Source organism: Euprymna scolopes, chromosome 6, assembly GCF_053919585.1.
Source record: "Euprymna scolopes isolate OS-2025 chromosome 6, ASM5391958v1, whole genome shotgun sequence".
NCBI lineage: Eukaryota > Metazoa > Mollusca > Cephalopoda > Sepiida > Sepiolidae > Euprymna > Euprymna scolopes.
The window spans coordinates 100,343,252-100,368,715 of NC_136487.1; the positions used below are offsets into that span (position 1 = coordinate 100,343,252).

At 31.4% G+C, this 25,464-nt stretch overlaps 1 protein-coding gene across 2 annotated transcripts in view; it reads right to left on the reverse strand.

Annotated features, from left to right (window-relative positions):
• Positions 1–25,464, reverse strand: part of LOC145277821 (uncharacterized) — a 78,144-nt gene that overhangs the window by 6,713 nt on the left and 45,967 nt on the right. For both annotated transcript variants that reach the window (XM_080129721.1, XM_080129720.1), the window contains exons 3-4: positions 15,690–15,894; positions 13,914–14,103 (exon numbers count right to left, since the gene is read on the reverse strand). In XM_080129721.1, coding sequence (XP_079985847.1) covers positions 13,914–14,103; positions 15,690–15,894 — 395 coding nt within the window. The remainder of the gene's footprint in view (positions 1–13,913; positions 14,104–15,689; positions 15,895–25,464) is intronic.

Below are 25,464 nucleotides of genomic sequence, written 5' to 3' on the forward strand. Positions count from 1 at the left end.
TGTTTACGCCAAAGAGAAGACTCAGTTTGCATAGCAATACACATGGAAAATAAAACGCTTTGGATAATCACAGATTTCAAGGGGCTTCTGCTAAAATAGTTATATTTTACAAACCAAAGCGTTTTAAGTTTTCAAAATACCACTGTTTTGTTTGGAAATGAATATACTTTCAAATGAATGAATTAATAAATAACGTACATTATATTTTTTAAAAAGCAAATAAAGTGATAAAAATGTTAACATCATAAAACAGCGTTTTCGGTCAGATTTTGTAACAACTCCCCCTGATTTATAAATGTCTGTACTGTGTTTGTAGTAAGAATTTTTTTTATGAAATTCGGAAACTAGCCAGAAGGAATGTCAATTTTAATAGTTTCGGATGTGCAAAATATATTTGACCATTCATTTTTTGTTATGTTCAAAAAAGATTTCAACATGACGAGTTTGAAAAATTTTGAAAGATTTTTTTCGGACACCCACTTTTAAATAAAACAATCTTTTTACTATGTTTATCCGTTGAAAAAATAATAGTATATTGTTTTGTCTTGTGGTACATAGCAATTTAAAAACATGATATTGGGAACAAAATCGTTTTTAGTTTGAATGTAGACTCATGTAGTATTAGTAATAGCATCAGAAGCAGAAGTAATAGCATGATGTAAACAGTCGTTTTTTTTTTGTTTTTGATTTTTATTCCAGATCTATTTTTTTTTTAATAGAAATTTTGGTTATAAAAAGATTTCTTACATGTTTAGAGTTTTTTTGTTATCAACCACATAATTATTTAAAAAATTTGGATATTAGTCAAATTTAAAAAATATCGTGTTTCACTTTGAACAACAGAAGATGTAAAATATAATTTTTTTTTTTTTTTGGTTCACATGTACGAGCGGTACAACCCTTTATATTTTTAATTTCGTCTTATGTTTTCAGCAGATTAATATTGCATAGAAACTAATCTACCTGATTATAAAAAAAAAAAAAATGCAAAATCGATGTCAGAGGTGCTCAGTTAAGGAACAAAAACAGTAGAAAAAGATATTAAATGTAATCAAAAATAAAAATTAAATTCATTCAAAATTTGTGAATAATTTTTCAATTTTGGCAAAAAGTTTTTTAGTACTTCTACAGTGGAGATGCCATTTTTTTTTCGGGCACATATCGTTAAAATCAGAGGGATAAATCAGTATTTTAAACTGAATGAAGTAGGAAATAAGAAAATTACAACAGTATTTTATTAAAATTGTATTTTCTTAAAGACGTTTCAATAAATGTCTTTACAATTATATGTTCATACATTTTTATACAATAAATGTTTTGGTTTTTAAATGGTGCTCACTCAGTTTAAACAATTATGAATATGTCATTTTCATTTTCTGTTTTTAATAAAAAAAATATATATACGTTTCATGAAAAACTTTCCCGTTTTCATTAATTAATTAAATCCAAACAAATTAAACAATAACGGATATATGTTCTTTTTCACTTTTTTTATTTACTTTTTTTTTCATAGTTCTTTTCGGAAGTAATTAATATCTAGTTTAATTTTTTTGTTATTTATTTCCTACTTCGGCCATAATTTAAAATACTGATTACTTCCTGATTCTAATGACAGATGTCCGAAAAAAATGGCTTCTCCATTTTCGGCAATAAACTGTAGAAGTACCATTTTTTTTGTTTTTGTTTTTTTAATATTTAAATAGATGGGACAAAAAATACTTCGTACTTTACCAAAGGTCACGTTTTTTGTTAGTGACATCACTTGTTTTAAATAACATTTATTTTTGACTGTTTGTAAAGTTTCACAATAAATAATAAGCTACATATGCATCAAAAACTTGTTCTTAAAGAAAAATGCACATAATTAATCTCCCATAAAAAAATAAATTGGTCAACTCTCCTAAAATGTTAGAATGGTTTCGAAATGGCAAATTATTTTACATTAAATTTATGTAAAACTAACCCTCACTCTAAATTCTAAAATTGTTTTTGTTTTGTTTCTGTCAAGTCTTCAGGATGTTCACACATAATTTCCCTTAACCCTATTATTAACCCAAAGTCAGAGTGGCAACCTCCCCACCTACTAATAATTGCACAAAAACCACACATAATCGCCTTTTAGAAAAAAAACAAAAAAACTCCCAGGATTTATCTAGAAAAAAAAAATGGGTTAACTGCCTTAAAATACTGGAATGGTTTAAGATGGGAAATCATTTTACATTAAATTCCAAAATAAGTTTTGTTTATCTTTCATTAAAGTTTTTCAAAAGTGTTCTCACGTAATTGTCTATAAAGGTAGAATCATATACTTTGTAGAGGTGGTCAGATGGGGAGGGGTAACGGAAGGTATTAATCTACATTAATACGAGTGATGAGACGATTAATCGGAATTGTAAGAATTGTGTATTTTGGGGGGAATCGGAATCAGAATCGCATCGTTAAAAAATACCTTAGATTTACGATTCTTTCATTACAATTCTCTTATATTTTTAAGTTGCACTATGTTTGAACTGAGATTAATGCTGACAAAAATTTATGATAAAAATGTCATAGAACTTTTCATAACATATTTAATATGATATACAAAATTTTATTAACTATTTGAAAGGTAATCTTTATTTATCTTAATGAGTTTTCTTATTCTGTCACATACATAGGCGCTGTCTGTCCGTTTCAAAACTTCAAGGCCCATGATTAGTTATGTTTGCTCTGTTGCGAAAGTTTAGGGGTGCAAGGTAACATTGTTTTCATTTGTGAGTGAAGTTTATTTATGTATAAAACAGTCTAACTACGTCAAGTCTATGAAAAAGTTGATGAATACTTAACCCTTAGAGAAAAAAGATTTTACAGTGCTCTCATTGCGAGTAAATCATGTTAAAAATCAGTGTTTTTTCCAACTGGTGACTAAAAAAAAGGGGGGGGGCTCATCTTTTGGCAAGTTTTTCTTTTTTTTTACTGACACTCTTCCTTAAATGAATGAAAAATCTGTCTTGTCAACCTTTATATTTTTTAAAAATAAAACAAGCAAAGTCAAATTATTTAAACATAGAACAATATATGTACTTTCTATTTGCTGAACGAAGGCTGTTTCAGGAAATATTTCGAAAACTAAAGTGAAACTGATCACATGGTATCAGTTCGCAAAACTTTGACAAGCTTGTTTGAATATCCAAAAACAAAAACGTTAGAAGTACATATTATGCTGACTGATGGTTCCGCTTAAGGTCTTTCGAAAACTACAAAAGAAAACAACCATTTTGTTATCTGTTAAATAAATGCAGTAGGTGAATTTAATTATTTTTCTTTTAGAAATTTACATTTCATTAAAATATTCTGTGAATGAAGCAATTAAACATTTCTTTTAGAACTTCTTTGCACAACAAAAACAAAAAAAAATGTGAAAAATTTATTAAAAAAGGAAAAAAGTTTAATTTTTTTTTTAATCCTTTGAACCCTAACTTTGCAAACTAACTAGTTACTCAGAGCCGTTCAACTAAAGGACTGTAGGAGCTTGGTCAACATTCACTGATGCCTGGTATCACAGTCGTGATATGAGCATAAGTAAAGGTTTCCTAACCCCTAACAAAAAATAAAAATAAAAAGGTTGTCAGAAACAGCATTAAGGGGAGGCAATTTCGAAAGTTCAATAAATGGCTTTTATTTAACAATAGAAATAAACAATTACCAAAAATGTACATTTTTATATAGAAATAAAGAGATAAATTAAGACATTAAATAAGAATAAACATTAAAGGATGATAAGTATATAATTATACTCATGCTGGTCAAAAAAAATAGAACATGTTTTTTGTCGATAAATTCTTATTGAGGACAATCTGTGAGATGTAATTGGTGCTAAAATATCCCTATCATGCCAAACTAACTGAAAGACTTGTTTTACGACAATGCTTTTTTTTTTCATATGAATTGCAATGTCAGTTTTTGAATATTTTGTGTTTCAAAATAATAGAACAATGCACGTAAGTAAACAAAATAGTTTTTTATTAACATAAATACAAATAAAATTAATCAATATTTAGTAGCAGCACCTTTTGGCTTGATAACAGCATCAATTCGCCGGGGCATGGAATCAACAAGCTTCTCGTAATCCTGTGTAGACACTGAATCCCATGTGTTCTGGATTGCAATGTTCATGGCTACAAGGGTAGCAGGTTTTTCTTTGCGGAGCTTCCTCTTCATCTGATCCCACAAGGCTTCAATAGCATTAAAATCTGGTGAGTTCGCCAGCCATTCAAGAACAGGGATCGATCATTCTTGGGACAAGGAAAACGTGGTGCTGGCAGAGTGTGCCGGTGCCAAGTCATGTTGAAAAATGATGTCTGTAGCCTCCCTGTTAAACTGGTTACCCAACACTGGCAGTAGATTAGCTTCCAGGATATCTTGGTACACTTTTACGTTTACAGTTCCTTTGATGAACCATAAATTACACACACCTTTAGCACACATACAGCCCCAAACCATGCAAGACTGCGGGAACTTCAGACTTCTTCACGCATTCTTGGTTATACCGTTCCGTGGTTCTTCGCCAAACACGTGGCCCTTGGTCACCAAAGGAGATACAAAATCGAGACTCATCTGAAAAGATCACACGCCGCCATTCGTCTACAGTCCAGGTTTGATGAGCAGTTGCCCATCGTAGCCTCTTCAACACTTGCTTCTTGTTAAGGAGCGGTTTGGTGGCAACTATATGATTTCGACATCCCAGTTGCGGAGCCTTCAGATATGCTTCTCAATACGTCAGCACCAGAAGCCCGTTTCCACATTTCAGTGATGTGACTTGTTGATTGGAATCGACTTTTCTTTGCCACCTTGTCCAGTGCCCAGTCTTGTTTTTCAGTGGTGCTTTTCTTTCGTCCCTATTTCTTGCAATTGCTTTTCTTTCGTCCCTATTTCTTGCGATTGCTGTTGCAAACACTCGCAGCACCTTTTCTGGAGCACATTGATCCCCACCGATCTTGAACATCCAACTTTGATTGCAATTTCCATGTGCGTCTTTTCTTCTGCCCGCAAATCAAAGATACGCTGCTTCTCAGGCAAAGATATGTCTTTAGAGTGACCCATACTTATACAGTATTATTAAATCGTTTTAAAAATCTTTTTAAACAATATTTGCAAAGTTTTTTTGAGTTTAAGATTACTCAACGACAAAATGTTCTATTAAATTGAAATGTTGACTTTTCTAATGTGACAATAAAGTACTCATTGTCTGCCATATGCACCTCCTCAAATGATTAAAAATAGTTGCAATTGTTACTTAAATATAAGATATCTTGCCTGTACATTTTACAAGCCGAAAATTATCCCAAACGGAATGAATTTATATATGTTCTATTATTTTGACCAGCACGAGTATAATAAAAATAAATATAGAAATAAACCAATTTATTTACATTTAAAAAATAACGTAATTATTGTTAAATATATTTTTTTAAAAGTCAAATAAATAGAAATAATTTGAGATGATTGATTATAAAAGGCTAAAAATTTAATCAAAGATTTAGTTATTTTTAAATTTAATTTAGAAATAAGAACATTCTAGAAAGTGGAATAAAAATCAGTTAGCGATTGAAGCTAAAAAAAAAAAAAAATTTTTAAAGAGTTATCGAAGATAAAGAGAAAATAAAACAAAATGACTATCAAAAGATAAAACATGTTATTCCCCTTGAAATTTGATGCTATTGTATTTTTGTTGAATTAATCGTGACATTTTCTTGATATTTATTTCATGGTGCATGTTTTATTTTGACTTTTCAATGAAAGAAATTTTACGAAAAAAATCAAATCGTTTTTTAAATTCCTTTAATTTTATTTCTACTTTTTCGCTGTACCAAACTTTTTTCGTTACACAAAAACTCTGATTATATAATGGTATATTTAAAAAAAAACAATTCCATTGGAATTGGAATTGTACTTGGTATGGGAATCATTAATCAACATTTTCCTGGAATCGGAAAATATTTAGGAATCATACCAACACTAATTAATACCAAAGAAATATTGCAATATATTCATTTTTAAACAGTCCTAGATTGAGATTTCAGTTTTTGTACATAAAATGCCTTACAATTCAGCTTTGCATTCTCTAACTTTTCTTTTAATGAATACATGGCATTTTTAAGGAATTGTAGCATATTTATGTGCATTTACTGCAGATTATTTGGAAACCATTAATTTCTGGAGATTTTCAGTAGCAGATTTTAATTCCTAGCACAAAAATACACTTTTATAGTAAATTTCATTGCTTAATTTGGTGTTTTAACAAAGATATAGCATTTTTATTGAAAAAGTAGTGTAAAAAATGTGACAAAATGCATATGGTCTTAAAGAGGGAAATATATTCAAACGTGCAAGGCACAAAAATAGTCATAACTTCCTTAATTTTGGTTGGATTTTAAAAATTTCAAAAGATTCTTTCGTAGATTATCAAGCTCTTTCTATGTATGCTATTATTGAAATATGTTAAGCTATTTAAATCTTTTCATGTGTATTGCTAGTTTGCACCTGCATAAAAAATAATACAAAAGAAAATCCTACTTCTGTATTGATTTATACAAATTCATATACATATTAGCTGGCTTTCTGAGCCACCGCAGAATTTCTGGAACACTAAGATTAGCTAGCGGTGTACAAATTGACTGGCATGGCCTCTCTCCATATTTAAAATCAAAACGCAGTTTTATAATGAAAGAGAGCCTTCACCCTGCATGACCACAGATAATGAATTGAAATGACTACTTGAATGAAGCTATCCAAGAACCAAAAGAATTTCTCTCACAGGGAACGAATTTCCCAAGGAAGGACTGGATAGCCCAAAACAAATGTAAAGAGTGGAAGAACAATCAGTAACCTCCATATGCAGGGAAGAACAACAACAAGCAACTGCCCTTGTGAAAATCCCATACAGATAATGGAACATATCCTTGTGATAGACTAACTCGTACTGACCAGGATTTGATGAACTGTACCATGATGCCTAATTCTTTTTTTTTTTTTTCTAGCTACAGATGAGGCATCCTACCAGATACCAAAGACTGACCTGCTATCTCAGACATTCTAACCAAGAGATCTTTTTAAGAATGTAACCTTCCTGCAATTGTTTATATCCCACTTGGGAGTGCCAAGTAGTTTTAGGAATTCTTCTTTTGGTTGCTCCTATAATTACTGGAATGATGGAGATCTTAAGATTCTCTTTTTTTTTTCAATTTTCTTATTTTGTACTAGTTAAGAATAAGACATCCTCAACAGCTATCAGACATTCAATTACTATCTTATACATTCTAACTCAGAGATCTTTTCAAGAGTCTAAGTGTTTCTTTAAGACAGTTTGGCATAATGATTGAAATTACAAGTTTAAATAACAAACCATGCGTGTGTGGTCCCCCTCTTGTGATGCATGTGAGATGACACCACAAAAAATAGTGAAGAAATGATGAATGCGAGAAGTGTGAAGGGCCAACCTTGCCTTCACATTTTCGCCAAATTTCAGAAAAATCTAATGGATAGTGCAAAAGTTATGGGGTAAAAAATGTTTTTGCAATTTGGGGGCATTTTGGGGGCATTTTTGACCCCTTTTGAGCTCCTAGAATGCCAAATCCCAGTGAAAATGAACAAACGATGCAGTTTCACTCATTAAGACATGTATATTTGAATTCAGCACCATGGAAAACTACTATATAGACATACACATCAAGCTCTTGAAGAATATGAAAAAAAAAAGAGCTTCAAAACGGCATGTTTTTTTTAGCCTTAAAAGTCCCAGAAGGATGCGAACCAGAATTTTGCCAGGGTCACCCATACTGAATTTATATAAATAACAATAGCCTCCACAATTTGGCCAAGTTTCAGGAAAATCTCATAGATAGATCAAACGGTATTGGGCAAAAAGTGTCATTTTTGGCCATTTTGGGTCATTTTTGACCTCTTTTGAGCCCCTGGGGACACCAAATCCCAGTCTAAATGGATAACAGTGCAGTTTCAGGCCTTAACACATGTATATTTGAGTTGACCACTGTGAAAAACCACAATCAGACATATCAAGTTTTTTTGAGAAATATGAAAAAAGAGGCACAGAAAGGAGCACTTTTAGCACTGAAAGTCCCCGGGGACGCGAACCAGAATTTTGTCAGGGTCACTCATATTGGATTTATATTAAGAATAATAGGCTCCATATTTTGGCCAAGTTTCAAAAAGATCTAATGGATGGATCAAAAGTTATGGGGCAAAATGTGTCATTTTTGTCCATTTTTGACCTCTTTTGAGCCCCTGGGGGTGCAAGGGAATTTTTGTAAAAAATTTTTTTTTATTGTATATATCTATTTAATGAAATACAATTTGTGGCAAAATTTCAGAAAAAACTAATGGACGGTTATCTGGCAATAGTCTGAACTAACGGACGCAAGGACGCCACTGAAAACATAGGTCCCTCTCCAATAAATCGGGGGACCAATAAACATTCCATAAGTTTGTTGGCAACACAAGATTAAAGAGATAAGGTTATCATCACTTCATTTATTGTTGTGTTATCTAATAAGGGTTAACGTCGTGTGTGATATAATAAGGGTGTGTGTGTGTGAGCACCTAGTTGTCCAGTTTATTCGTTCATATGCCGGTGTGTGTGTGTGTGTGTGTGTGTGTGGTACATGTATTATTTGAACATACCTTCGTGTGTCTTCGATGTTGGTCCATCTGAATTCATCTAGTGTCTTTGAGAAGAGACGGGAACCTGTTTGGACGAAGATTCAATCACTCCAAAATGTGGAAGTTTTTATTCACTTCCAGATGTCTCGCAGAAGAATGGAAAGTGAATCTCTGGCTTGCGTGGTTTACTCTTGGTCTCATTTCTACACACGTCAGCATCCCCCCCCCCCAATGAAGGGGAGGAGACAACTGTTAAGCCACCCGTTGCCTTCTAAGTCCAAGCGCAATCTCTGATTCAGCTAACCTGATTACATGACTCACACGCAATCCAATCAGCTGACCCTCGCTTCCGGTCAACGGGTCTCCAATATAATTTACACACCTCTCTCAATCCACTCTCTAACATTATTAGATCATTCTTTGAATACATCAATAGAAATAGCAATACACACGGGTGATAAAACACTTTGGATAACCACAGATTTCAAGGGAGTTCTGCTAAAATCGTCATATTTTAAAAACCAAAGCACTAAGTCCTCAAAATACCACCGTTTTATTTGGAAATGAATATCCTTTCAAATAAACTAGTGGGGGATACAGTTTCATTTTGCAAGGTATAATTTGGGGCACATAATAATTAACATACACAAAACAACAAAAATAGATAACTTTTTTGAAGTAGATTTTGAAGTATTTAAACCGTGAATGTATTTTTTTTTTTAAGCGAAAATAAAAGATAAGAAATTTATTTTTCTTTATTTTAGGCAATCATTCATTTCTGTCAACGATTAAAGTAGGAAAAAATAACGTTCAAAGATTCTGTACAAGATAAAGTGTTTGGGGTTTTTTTGGGGGGAAAACATTTTTCTTTGGCTATTTGGACAACAACTTCTTGATTAATTAACAAGTTTATTTAATTTTTGTTGTTGATTAAGATAGTTTCATTATAAAAGGTTGTTTACTTTTGTTTTGTTACTTAACATGGTTATATTTTTAAGTTCATTGATTAAATTCGCTAACTTATTTCCTTTTCGTAAATTGCTTCAGCAATTTCCGGAACTCGGTTACAGTAATTGTGTAATTTTTTGTTTTATTTAACGTTCTTTCATGGTTCTACTGCTTATTTCAGCGTCCAAAATTATATCTTGCAAAATATGCTTATTTTTGCTATATTTATGCTGTTTATCTCCCTTAGATTTGATGATCTGTTGACATAAGGGCCAGTAAAGTTTTATGATATGGCATGTGGTGTATTTTAAAAATAGAAAGGTTTTATAATTTTTTTTGTCTGTCCAATAATTTTTAAAAAAAGGAAAAAAGTCAGTACACAAACAAAGTAAACCTTTGACATGGAAATGTCTTCATTTTTTTTTTTTTTTTTTTTTTTTTACCACAGTTAATAAATGTCACTTTGGTCACTAATAGAATATCAGAAAATAAGGTAGTTATAAAAAAATGAACTATGTATAAAAAACGGCTGTATATGTAAATATTAAAACAAAATCACGAAAAAAAATAACTTACCAATATCACTGTGTTCAGAAGCGATACTGGGAATGTAAATATAATAAAACAGCTTTATATACCTAATGCATCTGTAGATGTTAGAATTCTATTGGCTGATAATGGAAAATTAAAAAAAAAACGTTTCATATTGAATATTTGAAAAATTTTGAAAATAAAACCGCTTAATTTTGGAAGTTTGTGGAATTATAATTGGTTAATGAAAATTTGAATTTTTTTTTTTTTTTAAATATAATCGTTTCAGTCAACGGTTGGTCGGCAGCTTACGGCCAGACTCGAGTGGTCGGCGAGATACGTCCAAGAGAAATATCCAACTGTAATGATGTAATCCATTCAGTTTCTGTAAAAGCAGCGTATTGTTTTTTGTGTTTTTTTAGCAATGATTGACTTAGAGTTATTTCAAATATGCACATCAACCCAATAAATAAATAAATAACCACCGTTTTGTTGTTATAAATATACAGAATTTAAATTAACGTATACTGTTTTGCTGTGTCTAATGTAGTTTTTTTCTGGGTTATGTCTGTTTAATGAACTGTTTTCACCGTAAGAAATATTTCACAAAAAATGTAAATAAAAAAAGATAATCTAAGTTAAAGTTAACCATGGTCCTTATACCATAATAGTAAAATGCTTTACTGAAGATTATATAAGAAAACATAACCTCAAGATCAAAGTGTAGTATCTGTCCTTAAAATTTAATGGGTCTCATCTTTAGCCCCCCCCCTCCCTCTAAGAAAATAAGCGGGAGGTGATACCTGGGATATAAAGCTTTAGAGAAACCTGTAAAAGCAGCATTTTTTTTAGCAATGATTGATTAAGATTTATTTCAAATACACACATCAACCAAATAAATAAATAACAACCGTTTTGTTGTTATAAATATACAGAATTTAAATTAATGTATACTGTTTTGCTGTGCCTAATGTAGTTTTTTTCTGGGTTATTCCTGTTTAACGCTGATTAACTCATAGTATGTCTCTCTCCTTTCCTTTCATACTCGGCTATTTGTAATGTTTTAGATTTGGAAAACGCATTGTTTACATTTTAAAACATAGTAAATAATCTCATTGGTAAAAAACTTCAATCACTAATATTTTTATTTTCCCCTCCTCAATTTCCGTGTAAATTTGGGATTCTACGTTTTGAAATGCGATAATTATGTTGGTACTTAGTTTTCAACTCGAAAATTAATATTTAACTCTGGGTTATAATATCAACTTACCCTTCGAAGGCAGTAAATTTGTGTATTAGCAGCCGACATTATAGCTTGCAGACGTCTGGTCACGTGACATGAATCAGCGTTTTTTAAATTACGTAGAATTTAACGTTAAAATGTCACTTTGGGGGGGGGGGCTGCAGAAAAAAGGTCAGCTGACCCATTTCTAGTGGTCCTTTCGGGCCAAAATTTCGATATTTGTTGTCCGGAGGGTCGGGCTTTAAAATGATACCAAATTTGTGAATTTTTGTTCTGTCTGTCGAAAGTTTTTAGCAGTCATACAAATACACACACTCACACACATTTTGCCTTTTATATATTAGACTAGCGAGGGGTACCCGACGTTGCCCGGGTGTTTGGGGGGGATTAAAAAAAAAAAAAAAAGTAAGTATGAGGATCGAACCCGAACCGTTGAGGCAAAGTTGTAAATTAAAGTGTGAAAAAAAAAAAACGTGCGATGCTAACCATTGACCCGCCGCGAGATGCTAACGGAAACACGTTTGAATTTATTTAATTAGTTGGATTTAGCAGGTGACCGTTTTAAATGAGGTCAAGTTTTGACTGCTGGATAGTATTCATTTACTGCTGAACGCTTTTTCCCCCCCCCCCGAAGATATTATATGCGACAAATATCGAATCTTTATCTTCCCGAAATCGAGCAAATTAAATAGACAGGCGAGCTTCGTTGTTAACTGTGAAATATTACGATTTGTATGTGATATAAAAAGTTTTAAAAAGTTGTTAACCGACCAACCGTTTCTCTGAAAGAAGCCTTTTGTAGACACGCAGAAAAAGCGAACATACATACATTTTCGCTTTTATATTTATAGACTTATAAATTTTATAAGTTTTATATTTTTTTTTTATATAAGTTTATAGACTTATAGATTTATAGAGGGGGGGGGGGGTTACCCGGGTGTTTAGAGGTGTGTGTGGGTAGTCAAAACATAAGAATAAGCGAAGTAAATATTTTTAAATATTAAATAAAAATTAAATATCATATAAAAAAAAGTTAAAACTTTAAAAAAAAATCGAAAAAAACACAAAAAAAACTAACGTAAGGCAAACAAACGATGTTAAATGTAAAAATCAGAAACAGAAAACAGAAAAACGAACGTTAAAACTTCTTTAAAAAATCTGAAAAATACCCCCCCCCCCCAAAAAAAAAATACACGTGAAAAATGGCTTAAATAACCCTGTTTCAATATTAAAATCGAAAAGGCGGGGGGGGTACCTGGCGTTGCCTGGGTGTTTTTTTTTGGGGGGGGGGGTAATGAAAATCTAAGAATAAGCGATGTAAAAAAAAAAAAAAAAACAGAAAAATCTGAAAAACATGAAAAATGGCTTAAATATTAAAATGCTTCAATATCAAAATTTTTAAAAAATCGAAAGAAAAAAAAAAAAAAAAAAGATATCTCACACCACGATTCGAACACAAAACCTTTTGGTAATGAGGCTGTGCTCTAACCAACTGAGCTAAGACAACGTCCACAAAATTGTGTTGCTTTTTCAAATATTTAAAGGAAATCAGGTTACGACGTCGTATGACACAAGCGTAGAAGCGGAATCGTCATGAGAGGACGTTGCCCGGGTGTTTGGGGGGATTAAAAAAAAAAAAAGTAAGTATGAGGATCGAACCCAAACCCGAACCCTTGAGGCAAACTTGTAAATTAAAGTGTGAAAAAAAAACGTGCGACATTAACCATTGCCCCACCGTGAGATGCTAACGGAAATACGTTTGAATTTATTTAATTACTTGGATTTGGCAGGTGCCTGTTTTAATGAGTTAATGAGGTCAAGTTTGACTGCGGGATAGTATTTCATTTACTGCGGAACGCTTTTTTTTTTTATTTTTTATTTTCCCAAAATGTTATAGGAAAAAGACTAACCCACATGTGGCGAGCGACAAATGTTGAATATTTATCTTCCCGAAATCGAGCAAATTAAATAGACAGGCGAGCTTCGTTGTTAAATCTGAGATTATTTAGAAACCATTAATTTCTCGAGAATTTCAGCAGCATATTCTAATTTGTAGCACAAAAATTCACTTATATGGTAAATTTCATTGCTTAATTTTCTGTTTTAACAAAGATATAGCATTATAAAAAATGAAATGATGAAAAAGTAGTGTAAAAAATGTGACAAAACGCATATGGTCTTAAAGAGGAAAAAATATCCAAACGTGTGAGGCACAAAAATAGTCATAACTTCCTTAATTTTAATCAGATTCAAAAAATTTTAAAAAGATTCTTTCTTAGCTCATCAACCTATTAAAATATTTTAAGCCATTTCAAATTTTTCATGAGAATTGCTAATATTCTAAAATAATACTTCAACATAAATCCTATTATGGAAACATTGGTCGAAACTGAAATGGATAACTGAATAAGAGTATTCGCTTTATAAGTAATCATATCTTAGAACACAAAATTAAAAATTATTTTAATTAAAATGTATCCAGACGAAATTTGTTTGCTTCTTTTTTTTTTTTGAAGATACAGAATGTACTTACAGTTTTGAATAAATTGTTTTCCAGCATTTGACCTTGTAGTTTGGCTTGAAAAGTGGCCACCGAAGACTAATAAAATGTTGCCATTGTGTTTGAGTTGTTTCTGCATCAAGAATTTGCCACCACCGAGAGCAAACATTACCTGCCATCCACCGAGAAATATCATCTAAGTGCCGGAATACAACCAATAAAACTGAAATAACAAAAACATGATTTTTGAGTTTATTATCATGTTTGTTTTTGGTTTTCAATTATTTGGTTTGTTTTATAGCATATCAACTTCTTTAAGTTCATTTAATACTCAAACACATTATTGAAGATATTCTGCACTTTTTACAATAAAGGGAAGTCAGCCATTCATATATTTTCTAACAGTATTCTTGCATAATTTCTAAAGATCATATCAGATTTGAACTTCGTTTACCAATTCTATAGTCTGTAATATTAAAATTAAATGTGATTTTTTTTTTAGCTTATTTTTGTTTACAAAATTTAATAAGCTGAAAACATTAAAGACCTTTGACACTTAATGTTTCTATGAGATCTTGAAATACATGATAAAACCAATCCCAGATCAAAACTTATTAACCTGAATCATTAAAAAAAAAATACGGCTTAAAATGAGAGTTAGCAAGTGAAATATGAAATTCTTCATGCATCCTTGGTTTGTAAGACAAATTTTACTAACCAATAGAAACAGCAAAGACAGCCGTACGGCAGAAACAATCAAAGGTCCAGGTAGATGGAATCAACAATCCAAAGCATGTTGAAACATTATTGCCTCCTCACCTTAATACGGATGATCACTTAACATTTCTTGTGCATCAGTATTTTTCCTATTCTGTTAATGCAACCAAACTTCTAATGATTCCTAACTTTTATTACGTTTAGACTAAAAATGTGCTACAAAATTACATAAAAGTAAACAAATAAATGAAAAAACTTCAAAAAATAGGAATTTATAATATATAATCTGTTATAGATATTAACAGACAAGAGAAAAGAGAGGGAGAAGGAGTGGAAGAGTGGAACTTATATTCAAAAAACAAAATTAAACCTCATTTCAATAATATGAGTAATGGTGACGGCTCCATTATCATGAGGGTTGCAGGAATCTACTATTATAGAAAAGTCACTGTGTGTGTGAAAGTTCCTTCCTGATAGGTTCCAAAATGGTTGAGCTTATCTTTTGCAAATTTCACAGAAAGGTAATTTATATGTCTGGCAGTGTTCTTAGATATGTTTTGTACAGAAATTTATTCGATAACTATTGAAAAAATTTGATCTTAAAAACAGTTTTTCTTATCTTATCGATAAAAAAGAATTTTTACAGAGGAATATTTTATGTTACACCAGCCAAAGTAAAAATTCTTAATCTATAAGAGTAGAAAGACAATTTTTTGAGATCGTCAAGCCCAAATATCAGTCGACATGATATTGTAAACAAACACAGACGAAATTCGATGAACAATATTATCATTATTACTTTTTGTTTTTTGCGAATTAGTCCACTGGCCAAATTATTCCTCATAATATATAATAATCAATAGAGGATCGATTCTATAATACATACACAATCTGCATAAATTAAAATATTATGTTTAAGTGTATTGTACGACCGGGTAATGCCGGGTATTCAGTTAATATTATATAATCATGAAATTACACAGGTTTATAAGAGTACTACTCATATTTTCAAATGGATATGATTATAAAGCGTTTGAAGAAGCTTGTTCTATGATAAGTAATTTGTCTACATTTTCGGGGGTATCAACATACCTTCAGGGGGTAAAGAATCAACCAATCCCTCTGGAATGCATTCTTTCTCAGAGTCTCGAGCAATAGTTAATGAAGAAATACGTTCTGTGAGTTTATCCATTTTGTATGAATGAGATTTGATAACATTTGCAGTTTTGTCTTTTTTTGTGTAAAAATCAGCAGCAGCATCTGGTTCTTCATTTCCAGAATCATCAGAGTCAGCTTTCTGGAAAAGAGAGAAGAGAGAATGATGATTCTTCTAGATGATTGGCTCATTACCAACCAAACATTTGATTATTTTATGCCAGAACTATAACTATATACAATTGGTTTTAGTGTGAGCTTATCTTTTGTAAATAATAGATTCCACTAAACCCATAGATGAGATACTAATAGGTACGACTCCAAGTCAGAATGGATCTAAGATTAATCGTCACTAATGGGGATCTCCACACTCCCAAAAGGCGAGAGATATTTGAGGAGGGAAATGCATTAAAATTGCAAGATTTGAGGGAATTTGTAAACTATTATAACAATTTTATTCCTAAAATGTATGAATTGAGAGCCTCACTAAATAAATTACTCAAGAAAGATATGAAATTGAACTTCAGAATGTCAAATTGTACAAGGAAAATAGACAACTGGAAGCAGTAGATCAGGCATGAATTACATTAGAATTAGAGCTAAATAAAAGTGGCACTTGATATAAAAAATTTCATAAACTTTTACAAAGTTACATTTTACAAAAGTCCATCATTTGTAACTATCAACATCTAGATATGATATACGAATGATGGACCTTTGTAAAATGTAATGAATAAAACTGATTGTGAAATGCATCCAAAATCAGATTGATGGATTCTTTTAAACTATACAGCTAGAATCAAATTATTTTCATGAAAGAAAATGAAACAGACAAAACTAACTAACCCTCTAGAGAAACAGTCATTGTGCTGCATTAAGTACAGACATAGAAATTAAAAATAATTACAAGGAGATAAGATTTTAAGTCAAATTTGATGAATTTTTTATAGAAAAAAAATAAATCATGAACTGGCAAAAGAAAAAACACGTCAAAACAAGAAAAGATTTTTTCTTTTTGTGATATTTTGTCATACAGTATGTATTTGGTACATCAGTAGAACTGAATATAAACATGAAAAGATTTTCACACAATACACTCCAGGATCACTAGCATGAAGACCTTGTGACGTAGCATGCCTAAAGAAATTGAAAATTTTGCAAAACTTGTGTAGTTGCAAAGAAAGCACCACTCTTCATATATATGTCTAAGTAAATGTTAAAAGAGGTGACACTGAAGATGAATTGTTACAATTTATCAGTCAATCGATAACTCCAAACTGGAGTACAATTTCAAAAATATCACTAGCATAACTTTACAAACTGACACCTTTTATTCATGTTCTCATATCTAAATTGTTTCTTGGAAAGGAAAGAGAAAAAACTTCATTTCACTTTAAGTACTCATTTTTTAAGACCGCATATTTTTACATTATTCTTCAACTTCTTCATTGGTTTCTTTCAGAAAATCTTTTCAAACATTTTCAATGACGTCACTCACGTGATTTACACTTTTCTTATTGTTATCTGGACATGACCTTCTGACCCAAGCAGACAATCCTTTTTTCCAGCTTTTTTTTTGGACATTCAAAAAGGAAAATTTTGATCATTTTAAACGTCAATCTAAAACATTTTAATATATATTTGTTGAAGATAGCATTTAAACAAAGAATTCAATTGAAACTTAAAGGATATTTTTATACTTTGTTTCTTTATGTGGTAACTCATGTTAATGTGTGAACTAGTGTCAACTAGTTTGGAGATTATAACTAAAATTTAAATTTCAACAAAAATATTTTATCTTTGAAACTGAGTATGTATTTTTTTATATATTAACAAAACTTTTTTAGCTATGCATATATAGTGCTGCTATATATAAAAATATTACATCTTGGTATCTCAATTAGCACACGAGTTATAAGTCATTTAAAGTCAAACAATGCATTTTGTGTAATACTAAACATGAGTAGTGTATAACTGAAGATAAATGCTTCAACTAAGTGAAAATTCTTTAGAAATATGCCATAGTTCATTAAAAGATAATATAGATGAAATTAATAATTCTTAGATATACACAGTTTTAAATAGTGATAATCAAAATTTGTGCAGAAATGATGCAGAAAAGCAACTTTGACTGTTCATAGAAGTTTTAGTTTAGCAACACACTGAAACTTATAACACCGTACAGATTAAGTTAATTCTTTTTTTCATTATTATATGCATAAAACCTCTTGTTCTTAACAGGTAAACACGGTTTGATGCCCAATTTCGCAGTTGATGAGAAAAATGGGTCAAATGTACTAGTGTTGGGACGATTAATCGGAATCGGAAAAAATCAGAACTTTTCAGGGTATCGAAATTAATATTGGAATCAGAAAAAAAAAAAAAATACTCTAATTTTTTATTTCAAAACCAATTCCTTAAACATGTTAAACTTAATTTTACATTGTTGGCACTTAAGATAAAATGATGAACATTTATTGTTTTTAAGTATCTAGTGATATTAAAATTAATATTCATAATAATAACATAAAAAAAATGATGTAAATTTATTTTACTTGCACCAAAAAAGAAAAGAAAATGTCATCAACAAACCCGACAAAAAAACTTTAATGAATTAGTGGACCAAGGTTTTTCACATGCTAAACACATTTTGGTGCCAGCGTTTCTTTGATTTCGGCATCTTCTGTCTGTTAGTAATGTTTACTTGTCATAAAAGCAAATTTTCAATATGCTGAGAAAAGGCCATAAACTCATTCATGGTTATAATTGAAGCAATTTTATCAGTTAAGTTTATATTCTTTCCACTGATAAGACAGACGCCAATTTTACTGCATTTGGTATCAGGTATTTGTTGATTTTTGTTATTGCTTACAATTTTTCGACTGTTAATTATTCTACACTTTAACGAATGACTTGTTCTTACTTACTTGCTCCCCACCCAAAGCCAACATTCATAATTTTACTTATTTTTATTAATTTTTTCAACGTTTATTATTTCATTTAATTGTCAGCATGAACCCCCCTTTTTTAAAATGCAGCATATGTTAACACTACAGCAAAATTTATTGCGTTTATTTTTTAGCAAACATTAACAGAAAGTTTTCCACTTGTGAAAAAAAAAAATTTCCTACGAAGGCAAAGGTCGGTTTTTAATGTAGTGAAAATCCTGGAGTAGATGTAGACCCAATGAATAGAGTGTTGTTAGCTGACACTCAGAAAGATAAAGTGAAATCGGCACTTTGTGATCTTGCTGTGAGGATTTTGGGCTAAATTCAAAGGCATCTACTGAAGATCCAGACACTATTTCAACCACAGACTCAGAGGGAACCTGCGATGAAAAGGATTTTGAAAAGCTTTTGGATCAAGAAGATCATAAAGCAAGGTCAAAGCGGCGTAAGCTACAGGAAACAGCTAAAACGCTATCTTCAGTGAATAAAGCCTTAGCAAATTTCAAGCTAGACTTTCATGCTGCATTACAACTAGATAGAAAGTGTAAGTTAAATGTTCATGAAGCTATAAAGCAGTACCCTGCGATAGTGAAAGAATGCAATGTTGGCAGCAGCACTTCCTCCAACACAAGTGAGTGTTGAACGTTTGTTTTCAGCGCTAAGGCTAATCAGGACAGACCAAAGGACTGCAATGAAAGAGAAGCTCACTGAAGCCATCTTGTTTTTGAGAGTAAATTATTAAATTCTTATTTGCAACTTTCAATTCTATAATTATAAATAAAGCCTATTTTTTATGTTTACAAATAAGACATCTTTATAGATTGATTTTTTTTCCTAATATTGTGATAGAAGATTTATGAGAATGGACAAATGCAATAACAGATGAGTTTTTTGGGAGAGGAGAGGGTACAAAGGAAAAAGAAAATATATAGCTTGATGTGCAACTCTGCTATGACACATTTGAATATGCTGATAGGCTGGTAAATGATCATGAGCATAAATAATACCTTTGTGTACATGTATGTATATATGTATATGCATATGTATGTATATATTTCTATAATAAGCAATCCACGCTAATATAGCCCTTTATGGCTTTTTCCTGTTTTACCTTTGATCCTCATTCCATAAAGGCAATATTATCTTTTAAAATATTCTCTGTATAATGTCTTTATCCCCCTCTTCTGATGAGAAGCGTTTCGCTTCGAAATGCCATGGCCTAAAGAGGTTTCCCTATCCCTAAATATTGTATTCTATTTTGAACTGATAGCATAATAAAATTTAATGGTAAACTTTTTATCCCTTTGTTATCTAAACTTATTCTATAAAGCTGGTTGAGTTTATATGTGAGTATATTTATCATACAAGTGAATGTTAAACGTCGAAAATGATATACATGAAAAGAAATTATAAAATGCATACTGAATAGATGTGGGAGGCTGAGTTGGCATCCTAGTAATTCTAAGAGTCGGAGTTTTACCATCCGACTCCGCAACCCTGTTTCTAACAGTATTTTGTATAGATTTTTAGTCTGAACTCATTTTTCCAAACTTAACGAATTCAACTAAGAGCTTGCTGGCATTCGTCTTTTTCACATATACCAATAAAACTTTGTTTTTTGAACCAAATAAACATTTTACATGAAATAAAAACACTAAAAACTTATCAAATTAGGTAGAAAAGTAACTTATCTTGTCTTTGATAACATTTATTTGTTACATATTTGTTTTTTTGACAACTTTTTGAAATCTATATTAAAAAAAAAAAGAAAAGTCCATTAATATCGGCTCACATTCAAATTCGGAATAGGGGCATGTGAGTGAGAAAAGCGAAAGTAGAAATAAGGAGAGCCAAAATATTATGGGGGGGGGTCTCTTTTTTGAACTGAATAAACACCTTGAAATAAGTTAAACCACTAAAAACATATCCAGGTAGGTAAAAAACGAACACTTCGAAAAATAGATTTTATCTTCTATAAAACAACAGTAAACAAGTATATTTTAGGGTGGGTGTAGTCTCTTCTAAAAACAACATCCCCTTCAAGAATGGTCATAAAATGTGTTTTCAATCGATATTTATTGAATAATGGACCAGTTTTCCTACCTAGCAAAAATGGACCAGTTTTCCTACATAGCAAAAATGGACCAGTTTTCCTAACTTATGTGTCATTCATTTTAGTTATCTTCTCAGTGTGATTAAGACACAAGTTTGGTTTATAATGTACAAACTCCAGCTCTCAATGAAGGGTCATTCTAAATTGAGATAAAATAAAAATTGCCTCAATCTAGAAGGATTTCTTTTTCACTGACCGAGGACAGAAAAAATAAAGTGTAGTATCAGAACAGGTATTACACTTTGAATTATTTATTTGCTAAAAAATATAACATAGAACAAGATCATCAAAAGTGTGGGAAAGTGGAGATCTTACACTATCTATATTATTCTTAGCTAGAATCATTTCACTCACCACAATACCACATTTACTCCTATTCAAAATAGAGTCAATATGTTGAATACATTTTTTTTTCATTAAATGTTAATGTTTTTAATTATTATTTCCCATAATATGGCTAAAAATATCAATAAATTGTCTGTCAATGATAAATTTATTCAGTGTTAGAAATCCAATCAATAAAATTTCATACAAAAATATGCCCCTCCCCCCGCTTCCACAAAAAATCTATAGAGTTTAAAAAAAAAAAGCTTAATGGTTTCAGTTCAAATTTTTCAGTATCTCTGTTGACATTGTTAGAAATGCATAAGTTTCTATTATATGAAAAGAATTTAAGATTTATTTTATGAGTTTCCCAATGCGTATTTTGTATATAAATTATTGGTGAGATACAAATTAAAAAAATGAACATGTCTTATTTATGGGTCTTGTTTTACAAAATTATTAAAGAGAAAGAAAAAAAGTGACGTAAACAAATTGTTAGTTGATTTTTAAATAATAAATTTGGTATTAAACTCATTGTTCTCTGTGATAAGTAAATGTCCAAATATCAGAACATTTCTTAAACAAACTTAAATCACTGCAATTTAATGAACTTATTCAATGGGGGGGGGGTCTTGTATGCTATAGTTGCGTTTTTTCGGGCACTTTTGTTATTGAAATCAGAAATTTAGAACAGAATCAGTAATTGTATCGGAATCGGGAAAAATTTTGGAATCGTCCCATGATTAAAATGTACACTTTACAAAATTTTGTAAAACGTTTCTCATTAAAGATACAAGCCTAAAAGTTTTTTTACTTGGTTAATTTTTTTAATGAGAAATTAAAAATATTTTCTTTCTAATATTGAAACATTTTGTGAATTGATCCAATTTTTAACGAGTAAAAAATTTAAAAAATCAACATCAAAAATTTGAAATTTGCTATATTAAAGACATTATTAGTCGATTTTTAAGTAAAGACTTTTAAAGCTTTAACTTAAATTTTTAAGTAATTTTTAAATACTAAATTTTAATGTGTAGATAAAATATATTTGCTGAATAATATGACAGATTTTATTGGTAGATTCATTGATCTTATGAGGCTTTAATTTGGATACACACTTCTGCTATAGGCAATATAGGAGGGATATGTTCCATTCTTTATTTACTTGATACTGAGAAGATCCTTTAAGACTTTATAAAGCATTAACATGATCCATTAAACAGATGACCCATGATCCAAAGGATCAGGAGTTGCCAAATATGGAACAGCAACCTCATTTAATGAAATATTTTTCCAAATAAAAATCAGACAAAATTCTTTTCAACATTGAAAGTTAGTACATATTTGTAACTATTTATTCAGAAATAAAGTTAGAAAAAAGAGAGAGAAATCACAAGTGGAGAGAGAGAGCAAATGAAAAGAAAGTGGGTGTGTGAGAGAAAAGAGCGAACCCTCTGCTTCTGCTACTGTTGCCAGTCACTGAAAGTAGAAAATGCGGAAAAGGGACTTTACATGCACACTGTACGGGTGGAGGGGATAAGCTATGTTTTAACAGGTTTTCTAATTTTCCTTAACTTTACCAAAAATAAAAAAGAAAACTATATACAAACATCTCTTTATTGATAAGCCATTCACAATGTTAAATAAGATCGATATGTATCTTATTGGGGATACTATTGTGTATACATTGGTACAAAAAGCAAAATGTTAAAATTTAATTTCTGTAAATTTTATTTGCTGAAGTTTTCAATTTGGAAATGTTTTATTGAAACAAACTTAAAATTCTATACTTTGTCTACCAAAATTGAAGAATAACCTATTTTTATAAAATGGAAATATTCTTTTTATAAAATGAAAATATTTGTTAAAGTCGTTTTCACAGACATGAAAAATCAGGTGTACCTTGTCAAACTCGAGAAGCTGCATGGAATTTCGAACAGAACCAATTATTTAATTAATTGAGGTAGCATACTCTCATTCCATTAGCTATGACTGGATAAAGGTCCTAAATAGGGGGTATACCAATTAGGTAATTGGTAATCAGCCTAATTGTCCACTTTGCCAATTAATCATTATTCGGCTGATTGGCTGATTTCTCTTTCCTATTAAATTTAAAACATTTCATCACTGCCAAGTTACTCATCAGATAGCTTTGACACATTAACATAGTAACTGCTAACATTTGTTAAGTGTCTGACCACTATTATGGCTTTTTGTCTTTACTAAATAACATTACAAAATACAAAGTCCAATTCTTAAATGACTATAATTAAACAATAAGATAAGAAAAGAAATTACAAACCAACTAAAAAGTACAAATTGTAATTATTGAAGGGAATAACTATAAGCTGAAGTTCTGCACCTGCTGCTGCTTCACCTCCTCTTCTATTCTTGCTGCCTGCCTCCTACTCTCATAATCTCAGTATTTAAAGTTAAATACTTTTAAGTTGTAAAATGTAGAAACATTAGTTTATCCAGTCTCAGCACACACTCTGTTCCTCATAGGTTCATGCACATTATCACTTGTACTAAAAAGGCTCTCACTCTCCACAGATGATTTGGTGCGCTCAAATATTTTGGAGCCAGTTTATTTAGCAGTGGTAAGGTGTCCTGTGTCTTCTTCCATCACTGAAATGGATCATCAACTCTTGCAAGTAGTTGTAAAGGTACATAATCATCAAGTTCTTTTGTGCACTTTTGAGTTTAGATTTGATTTTTGTATTTCTATTGTACTTGCAGTCTCCAGGTTTAACTCAGCTTCTACCTGCTCTAAGTTTTGATACTATTTTGTCATTGTTACTGCTTATGTGAATCTAATTCATCAAACAGACTTTAAAGAGATACAGTTTTATATTCACTTTGATCTTCTTGATCCTCAACAGATCTTGACAAAGTGTAACCTGCTGATTCTGCTTCATTATCATCAGTAGAAAGTAGATGGAGAATCCAATTCTTAATAGTGTTTTTCCATGTTATTCTTTTGAAATTTAAATTTGAAACTTGGATCCAGGAAAGTAGACCCACACAAGTTTATCATTTAAATAGGACTAGCCTGAGTTCCCGGTGTTGCCAGGATGTTTGAAGGTGTGTGTTGAGAAAAAAAAAAAAGTGGTAGGCTCGAACCTGTGACGCGAAGGTGCAAAAGAAAGTGAAAGAAAATCTGACGTCTTACCGCTACTCCATGACGTGACCAGAAGTCTAAAGTATTCAAATTTAACGAAGTCAATCAAAATCAAAAGATGACTTTCAGAAATGGCGTTGCTTTTAGACCTCCCACGAAAGCAAATTAGACAAGGTCGATTTTAATGTGGGAGTAAAACCAGCTCCCCCCAAAAAAGGGGGCACTCTGGCAGTATCCAAATAAGTAGCAATTGTCTCAGTATGAAGGGTTTCCCTTAAATTGACCAAGGACCAATTACAAAACAGATACTACCCGGCCCAAATGCCAAGCGTTTGCATCCCAATAGTTTCACTTTATTTATACAAAAAAAACAAACAAATAGCTGAGACGACAGCACGGTGGGAATTTTGTTTAACTCGATACAAAAAAAAAAAAAAAAGTCAGTGTTTGCGAATCTGAGATATTATGATCTACAAAGTATGAAAAACTTCTTGCAGAATCTAACTGACGCGAGAAGCCACTCGCGTCCATTTTGCTGTTTACATAATAGACTAGCCTGGTTGCCCAGCGTTCCCCAAGTGTTCAGAGGTGTGTGTTGAGAAAAAAAAAAGTGGTAGCAGGCAGGCTCGAACCTGTACAGCGAAGGAGGAAAAGAACGTGAACAAAAAAAAAAAGTGATGTGTTTGCTGTTGTGTCCATCACCAAACAAGAAGTGACAAAGGTTTAAATTAAGGCTAGACAATCGAAAAGAGGAGATGACTTTCGAAAATATCGGTGAAAAAAGTGACCCCCCTCCCTGTAGAAAAGTGCCCAATTGAGAATGAGGGAATTAATGTTTTTGGCTAATTTTTCATACAAAAAATTTGTCGCCTGAAGAGTCGAACCTCAAAATAACACTGATCTCGTGAAAATCAGTCGTCTCTGTCGAAAGTTTTAAGCAGACATACAAACATATATATGACGAGATCCCTGGCGACACCAGATGATCTTGCTTTTCAAATAGAGGAAGAGAAGATGGGAGAGGAAAAACAGATGTTTATGAGATTCCTGTCCACAGAAAAGAGTAAATATTTCAATGAGAGAAGAAATAGTGAATATTTCGATGGGAAATAAAAAAATAAATAAATATGATAATGAGATTCTCGAGTTGGCAGAAAAAGCAATACAGGGTCGTTTTCTGGTTTAGGTTAGAACAACAATTCAAAT